General features: G+C 38.6%; 2 protein-coding genes across 2 annotated transcripts; one reads left to right on the top strand and one right to left on the bottom strand.

Moving 5' to 3' along the window:
• The first annotated feature begins 36 nt into the window (after nucleotides 1–36).
• Nucleotides 37–5,285, top strand: LOC115771968 (activin receptor type-2A). The gene is made up of 6 exons (XM_030717880.1): nucleotides 37–570; nucleotides 2,122–2,307; nucleotides 2,395–2,571; nucleotides 3,331–3,476; nucleotides 3,543–4,358; nucleotides 4,429–5,285. The coding sequence occupies exons 1-6, from the start codon at nucleotides 522–524 to the stop codon at nucleotides 4,606–4,608; spliced, it is 1,554 nt and encodes a 517-aa protein (XP_030573740.1). The 5' UTR covers nucleotides 37–521; the 3' UTR covers nucleotides 4,609–5,285.
• A 2,634-nt stretch (nucleotides 5,286–7,919) lies between these two features.
• Nucleotides 7,920–18,067, bottom strand: LOC115771904 (acidic repeat-containing protein). Its single transcript, XM_030717793.1, has 8 exons — nucleotides 17,592–18,067; nucleotides 10,604–10,697; nucleotides 10,288–10,545; nucleotides 9,914–9,971; nucleotides 9,768–9,836; nucleotides 9,606–9,700; nucleotides 9,176–9,554; nucleotides 7,920–9,088 (listed from the first exon to the last, which is right to left on the bottom strand). Exons 2-8 carry the CDS (start codon nucleotides 10,610–10,612, stop codon nucleotides 8,964–8,966), a joined length of 993 nt encoding a protein of 330 aa, XP_030573653.1. The 5' UTR covers nucleotides 10,613–10,697; nucleotides 17,592–18,067; the 3' UTR covers nucleotides 7,920–8,963.
• Nucleotides 18,068–18,713: the final 646 nt, after the last annotated feature.

Raw genomic sequence — 18,713 nt, 5'->3', positions numbered from 1 at the left:
TTGGTTTTGGTACATTTGTACCAATTGTGACCATCGTAGTTGCGTGTAGAAACTGCGTGCAAAAGATAATTCGCTTAAAAATAATTTATTAAAAGCATAAAATGCAGCATAGAAACGCATTTAAAGTGCCACAAAAGAAATGTGATAGCCACATTAAAGATAACACCCATTGAAAACGTGAAAATGCACATGGAAAAAACGTGTGGTCAGCAACTTTGCTGCGACTGCAGCAGCGGAAAATAAATTACATACTCACATAACACACACACACACACACACACACCGCTGCATATGTATACATAATATGAAATATTAAATTCTAGGATTAAAAAGTGCAGCGAAAGCAGTCATTGTTTACAACCTAAAACTTGGCCAAATCAAATAAATGTAGAAACGCAATTTCCCCAAAGGAAAATTTATATGTGCCAAAATAAAAACAGAAATTCTCCAACCACCGCGCGTGTGTCTAGTTACGTATACATTTTGTGTTGTAAACAAGTTACAGCGATAACGCAATAACAATGTCCAAATACGAATACAAGTTTTATCTGGTGGGACAGCTTATTCTAGGTATGTATTGAGCATAGTTTGCGTATGTGTTTGTGCGTCTGTATATATTTAGTATTTGTGTGTATGTTTTTCTTCTTCTTCTCGTTTGTACGTTACGGCTTGCTGTCGATATTATTTACAGTTTCCCCGATACGCTTGCCCCCTGTTGTTACGCCTGATTGAATAGCTTGGCGCGTGCTTTGTAGTTGTTCTTAGTGCGCTTTTCTGTTGTTTTCAGCAACACATGTGTGTGTGTGTGTGTATGTGTGTGAGCTGCATGCAATGATTTCTTTGAATGGATGACGTTGCATTAGAAACTTGTTGTTTGCGCGTTCGCGTGGGTGAAAATCTGTAGCCTTATTCTCTGGCTTTAGTCCGTTCTCTCTCTCTCTCTCTCTCTCTCTCTCTCTCTCTCTCTGTCTCTCTCCCGCTGTTGTTTCTTTATTTTCAACAAGCGCCACTTTAAACTCATCCCCTTTCAATCTGCATAATGTGCATGCTTATGTATCTACTTTACTATAAAGCATGCTCGCACGCTCGCATGCATACTTACATATGCACATACAGATCCGATTACCCTCGCACAGTGGGGCTGAGCATGTTTAATTGATGCTAATTGGCGTATGATAATGAATATGCTGAAACTGAAGGTTTTGCCGTATATATATATATATATATATATATATATATATATATATATATATATATATATATAGTATACTGCTGTTAAATATTCTTTGGTAAATTTATGTTACCAGTAAAAAAAATACTAAAAAATACTATATGCTTTAAAGATCATTTTTATTGATTGTTATATTATGTAAATTGTTATTGTTCGGAAATAAGGCAAGAGAATTGTCCAGTAATATTTAGTAAAACTTGTATTTTGAAGAACTTTTATAATTTCTGGTTCTGAAAACTTAAAAAATGGAACTGTTCAATACCATGTGGAGCAGAAGAAATACGAATTAGATCGCAAATATAGATTTAACTACAAAATAGATTTCAACAAAATAGCAAATTCTATAAGTTAGTATGAAACAACATAATACAGATTTTAGATTTTATTTGCTAAAAAGTTGTACACAAACAATGACATGCGAACCACTGTGCCGCTATGGTATCCACTCACACGTGGATTTGCGCGCGAATTGCCCTCAGATACATGCATACATTTAGTCCCAACACAGCGACAGACACGGAGCAGCAGTTGCAGCTGCAGTTGCAATGGGGTTAAAGGGCCTACTCAAAGGCTCTGGTGGCCAGCGGAGCTAATTTTGTATGGCCCTCTGCACGAATTGGGGTTGCGTAGCGTTTGCTGTGTTCTGTGGAAAGTTTTGCTTGTGGCTTTCAATGGCAACGCTCATTGAGGATTCCCCCGCTTCAGCAAAGCGTTGGCCCGTTGGGGCTTGGATTGGAATTGGGGTCGTTGGTCCACAGGTCGTAGATACGTGATATGTTTACAAAGGCAACGGCTTGCGCCCATTTTACCAACTTATTTACTAGAACTCTAGACTGCAAACCATTTTAATATATATCGTTGACTTGTGTCGTCTCGCTCTTTTTTGACAGGCTGCCACATGCTGCTACTGGCCAGTGGCGCCATCCTGCCCGAGGGGCACAACATTAACTGCGAGCACTATGACGAAAAGGATTGCAATACGTCCAATGATTGCGGCATCACCATCGAGCGCTGCCAAGTGGAGGCAGACAAATTTCCCAGCTGCTACGTCTTGTGGAGCGCCGACGATGTGACGGGTATGTGCCTCTCGCAACACTTGTCCCAACAAGTTGCAACAATTTTGTTTTATATTTTTGTTGTTTATTTATTTTGATTTGCTGCAGGCACCGAGAAAATCAAAATGAAGGGCTGTTTCACGGACATGCATGAGTGCAATCAGACCGCGTGCATTACCAGCACCCAGCCGCGACAGGGTAACATACATTTCTGCTGTTGCAAGGGCTCGATGTGCAACACGCAGTACAAATGGATAGCGCCCACCACGGAGGCAACAACACAAGGTGCGACTGATTTCAATTTTATCTCAAACATATTTTATTTGTTGCGTTTTTCTATGTTTACCCCAATTCGTGTTATTCTATACGCTGCCATGTTTTGATTGCGACTTTTAAATGCGGGGGTGGCCAGGCCACCACAGCCCCAAAAGAACGCGACCCTTGCAACGCTGTTTCGTGTTAACGAACTCTCCGTGTGCTGCGGAGTTGCCTCTCAGCAGCCTGCCTCACTAGCTGCTGCGTGTGTTGCAATTTCCCAGCTCCCCGCCTCAGATTTTCTTGCGCCCTCTGCACACGTTCTTGTTGCCGTTTTTTGTATGTTTTTGTATTGGGCGGGTGGCCTTCCATTTGCTTAGGCATGTATCTTTTGTGCCTTGCACTTTGTTGTTTTGTTTTTGTTTTCTCTTTTTTTTTTATGCCTAGCTCCCTTTTATCTGAGCATAAAAAAATGTTATATACGACAAGCATAAAGAGATGCCAAATTGGGGGCGAACTTTCGTTTTTTCGTTTTTCGTTTTGTGCTTGTGGGCCTGACAGTCAAGCCTGTGCCAACTACAGGTGCCACTTGAGATGTTGTTCACCTGTGGCAAGCATTTAAAGAGCACCCCATTGCATTAATATATATACATAAATATATGTATATGTACGCAGGCTTATACACAAGCAAAAGGCGAAACAAGGCAGTTTGCAGTAGATGTGAATTAAATAAGATTTGTCAAACAAAAACAATCCTAATTGTATATTGATTTTAATATATTTTTGCAGTGCCCAAGGAGAAGACACAGGACAACAATAATATGACCTTTTATATTATTTGCTCTTCGGCATTTGCCATCCTGGTCGTCTTACCCATATTTGTTTACGCATTTTATCGACGCCTCAAGCAGGTCCACTTCAATGAGATACCCAAGGTAAGGCACGGCTGTTTAGCTAAGTTTTGCTGTAATCATTTAGTTAACTCCATATTTTAATTGAAGCACGAGGCAGAAATCACAAATGCGTCACCGCTGCTCAGCAACCGTCCCATACAATTGCTGGAGCAGAAGGCAAGCGGCCGATTTGGCGATGTCTGGCAGGCCAAGCTGCATGGTCAGGATGTGGCGGTGAAAATCTTTCGCATGCAGGAGAAGGATTCCTGGACAACAGAGAATGAGATTTATAAGCTGCCTCGCATGCGGCATCCAAACATTTTAGAGTTTCTGGGCGTGGAGAAGCACTTGGATAAGCCCGAGTATTGGCTAATATCCACATATCAGCATAATGGTTCTCTTTGCGACTATCTAAAGTCCCATACGATTACTTGGGTCGAATTGTGCCGCATTGCCGAGTCCATGGCATGTGGGCTGGCGCATTTACACGAGGAGATACTGGGCAGCAAAACGGATGGCTTGAAACCATCCATAGCGCATCGCGACTTTAAATCGAAGAATGTGCTTCTTAAGGCCGATCTGACAGCCTGCATAGCTGACTTTGGGCTGGCCATGATCTTTCAGCCGGGCAAGCCGTGCGGCGATACGCATGGCCAGGTGGGCACGCGTCGCTATATGGCGCCCGAGGTGCTCGAGGGTGCAATTAATTTCAATCGCGATGCCTTTTTGCGCATCGATGTCTATGCTTGTGGACTGGTATTGTGGGAGATGGTCTCGCGCTGCGATGTCGTCGGGCCCGTCGGCGAGTATCAGCTGCCTTTCGAGGCGGAACTCGGGCAGCGTCCCACACTTGATGAAGTGCAGGAAAGTGTCGTGATGAAGAAATTGCGTCCACATTTGCTCAGCACCTGGCGTGCCCATTTGGTAAGATAACATATTGATATATTTCATGAATAATTTGTACATTTAAACCCATTTTTTTTCGGATTTGCAGGGCCTCAGCATATTTTGCGACACCATGGAGGAGTGTTGGGATCACGATGCCGAGGCACGTCTCAGCTCCTCGTGTGTGATGGAGCGCTTTGCACAACTCAACAAATATCCGACCACACAGTTGCTCATCAAGAACCACACCAACATTGAGGATGCAAAGGAGACAACGAATTGCTTATAGAAGCGGTACTAAATCACAGCCAACGTCCGTAGGCTGTGATTCGAAAACCCCGAACGTCTCGCGTCTTCATTTTTAATTTTTATATTCAACAATTTAGTTTTGCATAAGTATTGTGCATAGGCAGCTTTTATGTACACATACACTTGAGCGAGCTGCCATTTATACATAGATACACACAAACACCCGGCGCCCGCCCGCCCCACTTAGACATTAGCTTAGTTTAAGTTAAACAGAACAAAACGCGTTACTGGTGGGCTACCCTAGAGATTATTTGGAATTTTTAAAATGTATCTTCGGACTGGGCAATTTTGAAAATGCAAAATTCTCTAGACGCACGTTGCATGCATTACGTTTGTAGCTCATCTCACATTGACTTCATCGACTGATACCTATATACACATACGTAAATATAATTGTTTTTGTTTTTAGTTTGTCTAATTATTGCCCAGAATTTTAATTTTCTTATAAACCTGTAAGCTGTTGAATTCTTTGCCAAGCCCAGCCATTGTGGTTGCTTTGCTTTTCATTTAAGCCTAGACAAAACGTTTAAAAACCTAACACTTAAGCTTAAAGTTATAATTTTAATTCTGTACACATATCGTTTATTTTTGGTACATTTTATTTGATTGTGCTTTAATGTTGTATTTTAAATAAATACTTTACACATATTTTTTTATAAGAGTCAACATGAAATGTATCTTTTTATTTTCATTAATTTGCTTTCTGTTTTATTGATGTAGTGCCAATGTACTCGTATGACCCTAAACGCACTAGTAAATACAAACATGTTATACAAACACACACACACACACACACACACACTTGCATACGTTTATTCATATGTATTTCTACTGAACAGTACAAGAAACACCTGAAGTTTTCAAATGAAAGTTTCTTTTTAATGAATATTATAACTAAGCGCATATACGATATACCCTACGAAAAATCACGCAGACTTAGCAGACTTCCAAAGCACACTTGACTCGTAAAGCTGCAGCATTTAGGGTTAATTCAAATGAAAGACATACTAACGTTAGGTATGTTATATGTTGTTAAATCCACACAAACCGTGTACATATTGCATGTCTGGGACATTATCAGATTTACTGGTAAGCATATATATCTACGATATAATTGGATTAACAGTTCACAAAAATGGATAAAATGAATAATAATGAATCGAAAAGTTGAGAAATCAAAACATATTTAAAATTGTAATTTTGTTTGTGTACGATAACAAATATATGTATATGTAGGCTTAAGAAATTTATGCAAATATTCGAGACACATTCACACATAAATTAACTAAAAAAAACATAGTTTCTTTATAGTTTGCTTAGCACTGAAACTTTGATTCAATGCTGCATTATATAAATCAAACATATGCATACATACTGTATACTTTAGCTATTTGAATAATCTGAAAGTAAGAAAAAACAAAAACCGAAACAAGTACGTGCAATTTACGATACAAACAAAGCTTCATTACCTGATTTTATTCTGAGCAACTTACATAATTTAATATGCAACATGATAATAGAAATAATTTTGTTATGCTTTAATTTTTCGCATTTTTTTTTCCTTCTACATTTATTTAAATGGTGCTGAAAATACATAGAAACAATAATTTTCAAGTGGTTGGATCACATAAGTATTATTGAAAGCAAATGCAAACAGTATTCAAATCGAGAATGCAATCAAAACAATTTATTGTTCATCACAGTAGTTTGTTACATATCAGATGGCTATGGATAGGCATGCAAGTTATATACATACATATTTCGGCACTCAAATAGTTGAAATACATACATAGATACAATTTTAAAACTTATTGTATTATCGAATTTGAAAGCAACTCTTTTGATACAGTTATACAAACAGTCCAACTGGCATTCACATAACCGTAATAGAATATTGATTGTCACGAATCATTCAAGAAAATATCATCATAAGTGTTTTAAAAACAAACAATGTAAGGTTTTACAAAATAATAATCAAATCGCAAATGAGCGTACGAAAATAAATGTACTTACAGTACATTATTCGATTGCAAGTCTTGTTAAAAAAATAATGTATACTGATATAAAAAGTTCTTTGATAATAATGGATTTAAAATAAATGCTTATCAAGCGTTTAAAATGATATGTTTTTACCTGGCTTAGTACTTTCACTATTATTTATATATATATATATAGATATAGATGTAACTTATCAACATCTTACCGTTAGTTAGAAATTTAGTTTTGAGACTTTCAGAGAGCGAGCAGTGTGAATCGCGGCAGAAGAAACTCATAATCTCACTGCGTTCACGCCATTGGTTAGAACACTTTCGATCCCGTTATCTGAGTTAAGTATCCAGCCGAAAGCGCTCAAGTCCGTAGCGAGCACTGTGGATGGTATGGGGAGCGGGAGCAGGAGATTAAATTTGTGTGCTCTTATATGTTTATGTATTAGTGCGAATGCCGGCTTAGCATAGGCGCACTCCTAATGAGGCGATTTAGTCTGTGCGCGTCTGTGCTCTTGATCGGTTGTCTCGTGTGCGCGCGTGTACATTAAATCGGATTTCTAATAATGTTAAATTAATAACATTAAATATAGTAATCGCGATTATTTCCAGCTGTGTTTGTGTTTGTAAACAGCAATATATCAATCAATACACCCGTTCGCCGGCCTAAAAGGTATATATAACAATCGGTAAAATAGGTTTCGTTGGTGTCGAACTTTTTACCAAAAACAACAACTATTGGCGTGCATTTCAAGTTAAACCACAGCCAGAGAGAAAGAGAGTGAGAGAGACAGAGAGAGAACAAGACAGTTATAAGGAACGCAATGCAGCAAAGGGTAAGAGATTTGTATGCATATATATTTATTTGCCTATTGTAATTGTTTTACCCTATTTAGAGGGTATTATAATATTGCTAATAAATGTGTACATATGTAAGCAAAAGTTTTGTTGATCATGGCGATGAGCTAAGTGGATATAGCCAGGTTTTTTGGTCCGTCTGTTCATATGTTTGTATACTCTAACAAGCCGCTCAAGTTTCTTGATGAAACTCAAAGTAGGCCCGTCAATTTGTTGAAATACATATATCGGATTCTGCCCAATCTGACTACTATATATATATCAGATCATATAGCTGTCGTAGGAATAATCTGTTGTTAATTGAGTTTTATATTAGTTATCTCTCTCGAATTTGAGAACTTCAAGTTTTATTATGCTCTTAAATAATGATGAATCTGAAAAAATAATGCTTTAGTAAATAAAACGCTAAAATTGTTGGCCTGCTGTCTTTATTACAACTTTGAATGATACAATCCGTTATACGTAGAATACATTTCGAATATAATATGATTACATAAAGTTGAACTTGAACCGATTTAAAAACACCAATAAATTGCTATAAATATTAAGGGTATACAAAGGTTTCAATCTGCTCAAATCTCTTTCTATAAACGTAGTTATATAGTATCTAATCATATATGTATTTGTCGCATTTGTGTCTTCGTCCTTTAGTTAAGCTCATGGAGCGGGCATTATGAGATACATATCTATAGGGTTATGTACATATGTATATTGGAAAATGTAGATCGCAATATATATTTACGTAAAACGGAAACAAAGAACATCTTAATAAATTACGAGAGTCTTAATGCCTTATGCATTATTATTTGAAAACAAGAATTATTTATGGTATTCGTTTAATACAGTTTATGACTTTGGACCATTTCAGTTGTAGTACTATTTGCCTCCATCCATATTATCAGACTTATCCAAACCGTTTTCCGTTTCCTAATTAAATACTATGTTATAAATTGTTTGGAAAAAAGTCGCCCTCTATAAAACGCTAAACGTGTAAAGTTATCCAACAATATTCCAAGTCCTGTGCGTTTTGCATGGGTGTGTCTTACTAAAATAGATTCTGTTACACAATTCGCTATGTATGTGTATATATGTGTATATGTATATGTATTAATAATAATATATATAATATATAAGTATATTCATTGTTATTGGAGCGTAGATTATACTCATTTACATACACAATACAAATATGACTACAATAAGTACTTATTAAGTTTGTACGATATGTTTGTCTAGGGAATTGGGTTTTTTTTTAACGAAAGAACTAGTTCGCAGCTAAAGTTATTGCATTTGGAATTAGATATTATAGTATTTGTTGTATGCTGTTTGGGACGGTTTCTAGGTTCATAAAGCGAATGCACTAGTTTTGGGCAAAGGAAGTGTAAACATTTAACTCATTGAGTACGAGTACAAGTACAAGAATATAGTTACGTATATAGCACACACATATATATAGTATATGCATATATAAATTGCGGATGCTCGTAGCGCCTCAATAGGGCTCATCCTTACTGGCCGAAACGCCGCACTTGGAGCGCAATATGGCGGCCAGTCGCTGGGTGAGCGGCTCTGTGGGTGATTCCGAATCGCTGCACGAGGCGGATGGCACCTTGTTGCCTGAAATATATATATATAGATGCATAGATGTATATTGAAATGATCTATTGGTATGGCTATCGAAATGATGGTTTTGGCAGCGCTTACCATTGCTCACATCTAAATCTGTTGCGCTCGTTTCCTTGTTGCCAAATTGCAAATTGACTGGTACAATGTCGTCCTCCTCCTCCAGCAGGAGGCTGGAATATGAGTGAGTGGTATTGTCGCTGCGACCGCCACCACCGCTCGAGGAATTGCGCGATGAGCCCGAGTCGTTGTGGGAGTGCGAATGGGATGTGTGCGCAGCCAGGCTGTCTACAGCGGCCGGGTCCTGTTGCTCGTCAATGGGCAAATCGTAGTCATCAGCGCTGCTGCTGCTCTCCTCTTCGACATCCACATTGTCAATGTCATCCTCATCATCTACATCCTCATCCTCATCCACATCCACATCATCATCATCCTCATCATCATCATCATCGTCATTATCCTCCTCATCGGAGCAATTGTTGTGACTGCTGCTGTTGCTCCGGCTGCTTACGCTATCCTCGCGCTCCTCGGGCGCCTCCAGATCTAATGCCAGCTCGGGTGATGAGGATTTATTGTAGTTCTCGTCGCTGTCGCTCGATGCGGCCACTGCAGGATAATTGATTAATTAACTCGAACACGAGCTTACAAATGATGTACTATAATGTGGACTCACAGCGCAGCTTGTCCAATATGAGTGGATAGAACTCCTTGGCCGTTGCATTGTTTGGTTCGTATTGCAGAACTGTTAATGAAAATGAATCGTTTATGTGTAGCAGGACTAGTTGGAGTATCTTCTTTAAGCAGTATCTTTATACTCACTCAATTTGCAGTATTTCAAAGCCTTCTTGTAGTCCTTGAGCATGACGGCAGACAGAAACTGCAATAGAGCATAACAAAATAGAGCATCAAATTGCGTCAAACCCTGTGGACATCTATACATAGTTGTATGCAAAGTTATCAGGCCAACAATGGCCCGGCCCATTGGCCCACATTGGATACAACGGCAAAAGTTGGCTGGGCTTAAAAGTTAAATGCGCTTGAAAACAATTTAGTGGCCATCAATAAGCCGGCGCACAAAGGCAACTTTCAATAATCCTCTTGAAAGGATTTTTTAAATTAAATTTCGCTCTCAGCGTTGCAATTTGCATTTGAATACATATCACATTTGTTGTATTATTTTTTTTTCCTCCTACCTCGGCGAGAAACTCTGTGGGTGCTGATATGCTCTCGTCGGCGTCCGTGTACTCGGACAGGCTCTGGCTGAGGTCCTCGCTGGAGGCGGATGTGGGCAGCGTGGCGGCTGCTGCGGCAGCTGCAACAGCCGCGGCGCCATTCATAATATTTATATTATTTGCCGTGTTCATGGCTGTTGTTGTGGCAGCCACATTATCCATGTGGCAGCTGCTCGTTGCATACACGCCATTGCCATTCGATTTGTCCATGTTCAGCGGCTGCAATGTCTTTAAGCATTAACTAAATCTAATAGGTATATGATGTGTGTTTACCCACATTTGACATGGTTCTATCTGATCCTTGGCACAGTTTCTAATCCTGCTTTGGCATTTAGTCTAAGCAACGGGCTCTTGCATCTTCTGTGGATTGTCTGCAAATAGAGTTTAAAAGTAGAACTAAAAATCTATGCGGCATTTTATCGACAGCTACTGAATCGACGAGAAAACGATTCGATGACTATCGCTAATTGGATAACATTTCCGTTGACCTTACAGAACTTAACAAGCACAAAAAACTAACAAGAATACGTTAGAAAAGTTCAACAAAGAGCGAAAAATTCAAAATGCCAAATGCTAATTTCGCAGCCACTAGATAAATGCAGCTCGACCTTTTATCCAACAACAATATATGTGTATATATATTTATGGGAATGCATGTAGTATGTATGTGCATGTGCCCCATTCACTGCTAACATTCACTTTCGGCTCAAAGGCACCGCAGAGACCACAGACGAGGCCACGCAGATATATACATATATTGGGAAAGTCTGCGGTGAAAAGCGAAATCAAAGTGTGAGGGCAAGGCAGTGGCTGAGCGAGGGGGGGGAGGGCTGGAGGTGGGTGTGGGTGGGTGCACTGCTGAAGTATCCAACTAGTTGAAACGAGCGAACGTAGCGCAGCACGCAAATATATTTGTACCCTGTACATGAATTCTATAGAGTATTTTGGACTTGTGTATGGGCTATAAATAGCTAAAATAAATAGCAGATCAGGAATTTGATTAGCACATAAGGGTTAATTTATATGCTGTACACAGTTTGCTTTTAAGTACACTTATTAAACAAATTATTGATAGTTCTTCAAGCCAAGCTTTAAGGATTGTATAAATAATTATACATGTCCCATCTTACCAGGAATTATAATAATATTAAATGTTTCTTAAAAATATAACATATTCGAATATACGTATTTATAAATTAATATATGATATAATAAAAAAGAAAAAATAATTCGGGAAAGCAATTACAAAAGATTGTTGGCGGCTTAGTTTGTGCCTCGAATCAATTTCTCAACTTAAGGCTTGATTCGTGAACCTGGATTCTACATTCTTAAAACCAGTTTTTAGTTCAAATCCTGGTCAAAATGTTAATAATACAACTAAACTTGTATATAATAATTGCCTTAGTTCTGTTAAGTTCAATGCGATGACTGGAGCCTTAGTAACTTATGATTGGGTCTAATGTAATCCTAAATGTTTTTTAAAAAACTTACATATTTTTGAAAAGCATATATGTATATATATAGCTAAAAATGTAAATATCGATATTTATCGATTGTTCGCAAACTGGCAAGTAATCGATTATTGGAATGAAAATCGGAATGCGCGGGCACTAGAAGAACCTACGTTAAAATTTCAAGTCTTAAGCTCTTGTAGGTGCTGAGATTGTCGCGTTCATACTTAGGGTCGGACGGACGGACGGACAGATAGGGCAGATACTGATACATAGATAGATAGATACATTTTGGAATCGAAGATGCTTCCTTCTGATTGTTACATTATTACATTACATTATTTACAGGATATTTCATAGTCGAGCACGTGTAAATAGTGCGCTTGCTTTCTTGCTGTCATGTTATTTTCATTGGTAACTAGTGTGAAATGGAAATGCAAGAAATTGTTTACGTTTTTGGGGCTTAATTGGCGCTCGACATGCGGCGTTTACATGAAACGCCCGCAGTTATGCTACAAATATTTGTGTTTATGCAGCCTGCGCATTCTGCTTGTGTGTGTGTGTGTGTGTGTGTGTGCTGCGTGTGTTTGTTTCATTCAATAATTGAAAGTTGTGTATGGAATTTACTCACAGACTGACATTGGCTTCTTGGGTGCCGAGACGCCAGTCCTGCCGGTCTTTGGCGCACATTGTCAAGGACTTTCATATGATTTACAGCACGACAATCCTTTGATTTACTTTATTGCTCTCGGCCGCAGTGCAGGGTTCTATATGCATGAATATATATGTATTATATACTTATAGATATGTCCAAATTGATGGCACATTCATTTGGCTGTCTTTCTGTCTACCTGTCTCATGACTCACATCGTTATATTCCCTGCTGTCAACTGTTTTACTGCTCGCCGTCCGTCCAAATTACACTTAATTACATGTCGTCCTGCCGAATGTATTGAATTCTAATTGCATTAAGTCTGCTCCAGAGTCGATGTCGGTTTTCGCTTGTGTCAGTTACAGTCTCGGCAAACAGCACGTCACTCACTCAATTGTCTGCGATTTGTTTGTTTGTCGGTTGATCCTTTTCATACCCCAAATCTATTGTAAATGCGAAAAGCGGGGGGATTGACTTTGTGCAAATGCATGCGAAATGCAGATGGAGGCATCCCTGAACCTATATAGTATATGTATTCTTATTCCGCAAGATAAGCTGAGCTGATCTAGCCCTGTCTGGATGTCTGTCCGTCGGTTTAAGCTCGTCGATTTCTATATATTGAATCAGACTATAAACTCCAAAGTTAATCAGACATCAATTTCCTAAGCAGGCTAAGCAGGAGGAAGACCTGGCGCAGCGTACAGCTCGCTCCAGGGTATCTACTAGTCAGGCACTCCCGACTAAAACACTCTTACTCGAGTTTCTAGTTGTTCCTTTGGCATTTTAAAATGTCAGACGTGTCTGGCCCGCCGGCTTGGCCGTGACTGTCATGCAACCGCTTTTGGGATATATTTGCGAGTGTCTCCAAAAGTTTATTTAGCTGCCGTTGGGCATCTTATTTGCTGGGCTTACTTTGCCAACTAATCCAATCTTTGTTAGATGTGCAAAACATGTTGCATTTGGATTAAAAGTGGATGTCTGTTGAGGGTAAATCTCAATATAGAACTTTTGGTTTATAATGTAGAAAGTTTCTGGTTTTATTTATGGATTATTTATTTTTTTACTTTCCCTCTTCTTATTCGACGTACTCTGATCGAGTAAAGATTTTAAATTCGTTTCTTTTAAGATTCATTTCTATTATCATAATTATTGTCTGTATAAACCTCCGTTTTCCGTCTAGGACGTGTGGATATTCTGAAAAGTATGCAACGCGTCTTTAGTAAATTTTCTCAAAGATTTTTGAAAGTAAATTTGACGCCAATAGGAAAGGAAAGAAAAGTTTTACTTCTTGTTCACATATGGAATTTACCAGAGGCCCGTCTTACATTTCGATCTCTATAGAAAACATATCATGAAAAGAAAATGATTTGAATGTTCTACCTACAACTTATGCTAGGCATGAAGTTCTAGAAGTTATGAATATTTGCTTTAATACTTCAAGGCACTTCTATTGAAGTTAGATTAACAAGCAATTGCATTTAGCTGTCAGCTGTTGCCAGTCCCACGCAAACAATTGCAAAATGAAGCAAGTGCTTTAGGCGCGGCATGCGGCGGGGCATGCAACGTGGCAGCGGAACAGTTGCGTGTGACGCAGCAAAGTGACTTGCATAATTAATATGCCTGACGGCAAATTGGGTTTCTAATGTTTGCACTGGCCAGGACACTCAAATTGATGAATTATTGCACAAGCCTTTTGAATGCAAACGAATTTAAAGCCAGCCAACCATGAAGTTGAATCTGCACTGTGTGCGTGTGTGTATGTGTATGTGTGTGTGTCGGGGTCACGTGTCGGTCACAGCGCAGCTACAGCAAAACAAAACTAAAACGGAAAACGGCCACGACTTGTGGAGGTCCTGCTATAAACGAATAATTTACTCGTTGGCTACACAAAAAAAAAACGGACTGAAAAACCCTTTGGCGACGACATTGTCGCGACGTTCTGAATATGTTTGCCAAATCGTTGCGTTTTGGCCAAAACAAAATACTGGGGCGTGGCATAAGCATAGCTCTTGCCAAATGTCCGTTCAAAAACCTTAGACATTCTCAGTTCATTAGACAAAAAAGCCCACAACAATTATGGTTACTTTTAATTGGCACGCCCCGCAGCCCAAATGCGCCCGTGCGCCACCTGAGCCCACCTGCCAACTGCCAACTATATAGAAATTCTCTTTGCTATATGTAGTGGTATTTTCCTTTTTGTTTTGTCCTGTTTGCGACCTGCCAACTGTAAATGTCACATGGTATTATTCAATAAAAACGAATTTATGATGTTCATCAAAGCGACTTTGGTAACTATTATGACCTTTTCCGTTTGTGCTTCTCCAATTACATGGGGCTATTGGCTATTGGCGCGGTTGGTCGTTATAACAACGTCCAAATTGCATGATTATAATGATCACATTACGTATTTGCCATTATTGCAATAGCATTTGCTGCATTTTGAGTTTGCGCCAAGCGGCGGCCATTACCAACGTGCACTCGGAAAAGTATGCTACGTTTTTGGGTAAGCTACTTAAAAAGTATTCTATAAGATTTTAAGTTTTTTTTTACGTGCTCTCTACTTAAAGCTTTTACTTGTGGCTTAACGTTTTCATAAACTTTTGTACGCCTGCTTGTTCATGGCATTATTTCTTTAAACTTTAAGTAATTGTAAGTGCGTTTGGGATTCTGCTTCCCTCAGCTCCCTACAAGGGAAAATTATTTTTCGTATTACTTCCGTGTTTAGTCTCAAATTTTTCTTAGTGCTTAGACATGGCACCCAACTTTATGTGTATCCTTAATCAAAAGATTTTGGCTTTAAGAATTATTGTATAAATTTGTTTTCAATAGAATAGTTATCCAAGAAGTTAAGAATTCCTAATCTGTATATGAAAGTCGCAAAATTTTAAACTAAAACTAAACAAAATAAATATAAATATATATTGAGGTTATATAAAATCGATATTTATCGATGTCAGACTAAAACAGAATTTGATCTTCATACAAGAACGTATATATTTGGCTTTGTACTAGATATTTATCGATGTTACCGAAATCATAATTATATTGAAAAAAGCAGTGCCTCATCCTCAAATCATCCAAAGGATCTTTCTTTCGGGTCAGCATTACTTTCTTCCACCTGTTAGACAGAAGAACCAAAACAATATACCCTTTTAATTTATTTGTAATGGGCTCGAGGCATAATTTAGCCTGATGCTCGAATGCTCAACCTCCTTGTTCTAGCTGTAATCTGTGGAAATTTTAACATTCTTCATGTTTAAGGCCACTTTGAACAGCCATTCGCAATCGATATGAGTGGCAATATCTAAGCCAGAGGTGCGGCTGTGGTTTAGCAATCCAGTGAAGCGGCAAATGCGCAATTATGGGTCGGCATTCCTTTGACATGCTTACATGGCGTATGCGCAATATTGCAAGCTCTAAGCAGTTTCTATGCACGGTTATGTTTTCCGTTCATTTCTTTTTCGATTCAGGAAAAATGCAATATGCTAAAAGTAGAAAGGGGCCAAACAATGCAGCTGAATAGAATTGTACGCATTGTAAGCACATTTTCGCATTGTGCGCTGTTTATATATATCCATATACATATATGTAGTATATGGCACATGTCTTTTATGTAGAATTGTGTGTGTGTGCGTATGCGTTGACTTGGTGCATTTCTATAAGCACGTTTTCGCTGACGGACGGCGACCGAGTCGTTTAAGTGGTAATTAAAATTATAATACCAACTGTGTGGCAGCTTCTAAGGCACTTGCCCCCTGACACAGAAAGAAAAGCGTGCATTGTGGCCAAAGCATCTCTTCGCTTTGTGCTGTAAATGAATGCATTTGTATTTGTGTTGCATAGAATTTATACAATATATATGCCATATGTACTGCGTGTGGGTGTGCTTCCGTGTGTGTGTGTGTGTGTGGGCGTGCGTGTGCGTGTGTGTGAGTGCACGCGTACTAGGTGCTCGTGTGTGTGCTTTTGTTTCTTGCGCCACTTGAGGTAGTTACAAGTATCGCAAAACCAACAAACAAAACCTCAACAAAACTAAACAAAAATATTTTTTTAATACTCTGCAAAGAACGGTCAAGCTTGCTGTTAAAATTATTTTCAATTTACTTCATTAATTATTTAATTTAAGCTTTAAGATATATGTATATAATTAAAATAAGTTAGCATAGGAAAATATATTAACATATATATATATATATATATATATATATATATATATATATATCAAGAAAAGAAAGCGACATTTAAAATTAAAAAATAATTTAAATAGTTTGAATTGAGATATTAATAATAATATGTGGAACTTATATACAATAAGAATATGTGGAAAGTTAAACAAATTAGTCTTTATGTCTATAAGTCTCTGAAAATGATGGATAGGATATAAATGGGATATGCATCGATTAATAGGTTCTTCATTCCGCTTTGGAGCTCCTCTAGCCCTTTAATGAATTTTGTCACAGTCCTTACTAAGATTAGTTTTAAGCCAAACCAGTTATAGCTCGAAACTTAAATTTTTCATATTCAATAAACTAAAACATAAACCGGCTTTATTGAATAATGAGCCGCCATAAATAGAACACTTAAAGAGCATTATTCAATTTGAAAGCGAAAACATTGTAATCCAATTTTGAACCAGAACCAAAAACTTGAGCTAGAATGATTGAGCTCAATATCCATGGCATCTATATATAGCGGTAATCTAGAAACATTATTCGATTTGATGTTCCAGGTATCCAAGTGATACGCTATATATGCATATGAGTTTAAGGATAAACTCAATATCGTGTACTTAGTGCACATACTTGTAAAACTTAAGCTTGAGCTAAGCTGCAAAATGCTCGCAATATTTGAACACCTCTCATTTGGGCGAGGACCAAGTTCAAAGAGGCTGCTCCATTCAACCCATTAACGTTTAGTGCATCATTAAAAATGCTATGCTCGGTAGAAACTTTGAAGAGGTTGCATATTCGCATGGCAACATTTCAAATTTAACTCTAGCCACACGCGGCACAGCCTCAACTTAATTGAAAGGCAAATAAATGTTGGACGACAGCGTGTGGGGATTGGGGGGAATGGAAAATGAGAAATTAATGCGACTGCCTGGTCACGGACTCAGTAAAATCTCACATAAATTTTACGAGTTTGCTGACAACGTTGCCTACCTTCAATTATTTACGAGCGGCGGCTGTTCCAAGCGTTTCTCAGGCTCTCAGGTTGTTGCAGTTCAGTTCAGTTCAGTTGCTTCAGTTGCTTCTTGGTAGACTTTTCGCTGCCTTTGGGTATTACGGAGTTCCCTCGTCTAATTAGTGCCGAACCAATTGTAAATATTTAATCCGGGCGGAATTACTTCTATATATTGTTTTTGCTTTGGGTACTACGCAGTTGAGATGCCGTAAAAGATTTGTGCTTATGTTTTTGTTTTCACACGAGAGTGCAGCAGCACTCAGGGGCAACCGAGGATGCGCCAAAGTCCTTCTATTATCAAATTGTTTTACTATGCACGCTTTTTCTTTACTTTTTTTTTTTTAAATAAATTATTTCTGTTTTGTTCTAGTTGTTGTCTCATATATTTTCAACAGCAACTTAATGTTTGTTTAGGCGTGAATTGTGAATTTTGTATGGATAGAATGTGTTGTGGCGCACTTTTGCGTCGTATTTACGCTTAATTAACAGAGTCGACTGAAGGAAATGTCCTTTTTATACACACTTGTTCGCTTTAGCCTGGCCAAATGCAAAAAGCTTTTCTTGCTCACCGAGCCAAGCGCTTTTGCTGCTGCTCTCTCTCTCTCTCTCTCAGTTCACACGCGCGCTCTCTCACAGTTGTTTGCGCTCTGCCGTTTGTTTTGGCTGTCGGCATGGACGAAAGCTTTTTGTATTGTGCTAAGCACAGGGTGTTTATGGTTAGCAAGACACAAGGTGAAATTTAACATACAAATCAGCTGTAACAACTTTTTTCCAACTTAATTTCCATATTCAATGCTTAGTCTGAAACAGGCTGTGCAAAAGCTCATTTGAAAACAAAAAATAAACGCTTACCGCGTGCCTTTCTCACAGCCTCTCACGCTCACACACTCTCGTTGAGGTTTGCGCTCGTTAAAACAATTCACACAGACACACACACCCACACTCGTACTCTAAAGACAAAAACTACAGCCCATTAACAGCTGTGTGTGGGCGTTGGGCGCGAGTGAACCGGATATTGTGGGCGGAGCTGGTTGCATCGAAGCCATATTCCCATCCATGCAGCATGTACAGCAAATGTAAAATGGCGGCTTAGCTCTTCG

Source organism: Drosophila novamexicana, unplaced genomic scaffold (genome assembly GCF_003285875.2).
Source record: "Drosophila novamexicana strain 15010-1031.04,08,12 unplaced genomic scaffold, DnovRS2.1 tig00000108-arrow-pilon, whole genome shotgun sequence".
Classification (NCBI taxonomy): domain Eukaryota; kingdom Metazoa; phylum Arthropoda; class Insecta; order Diptera; family Drosophilidae; genus Drosophila; species Drosophila novamexicana.
Note: the sequence above shows the minus strand (reverse complement) of the source record. Positions and strands in the feature narration are given on the sequence as shown.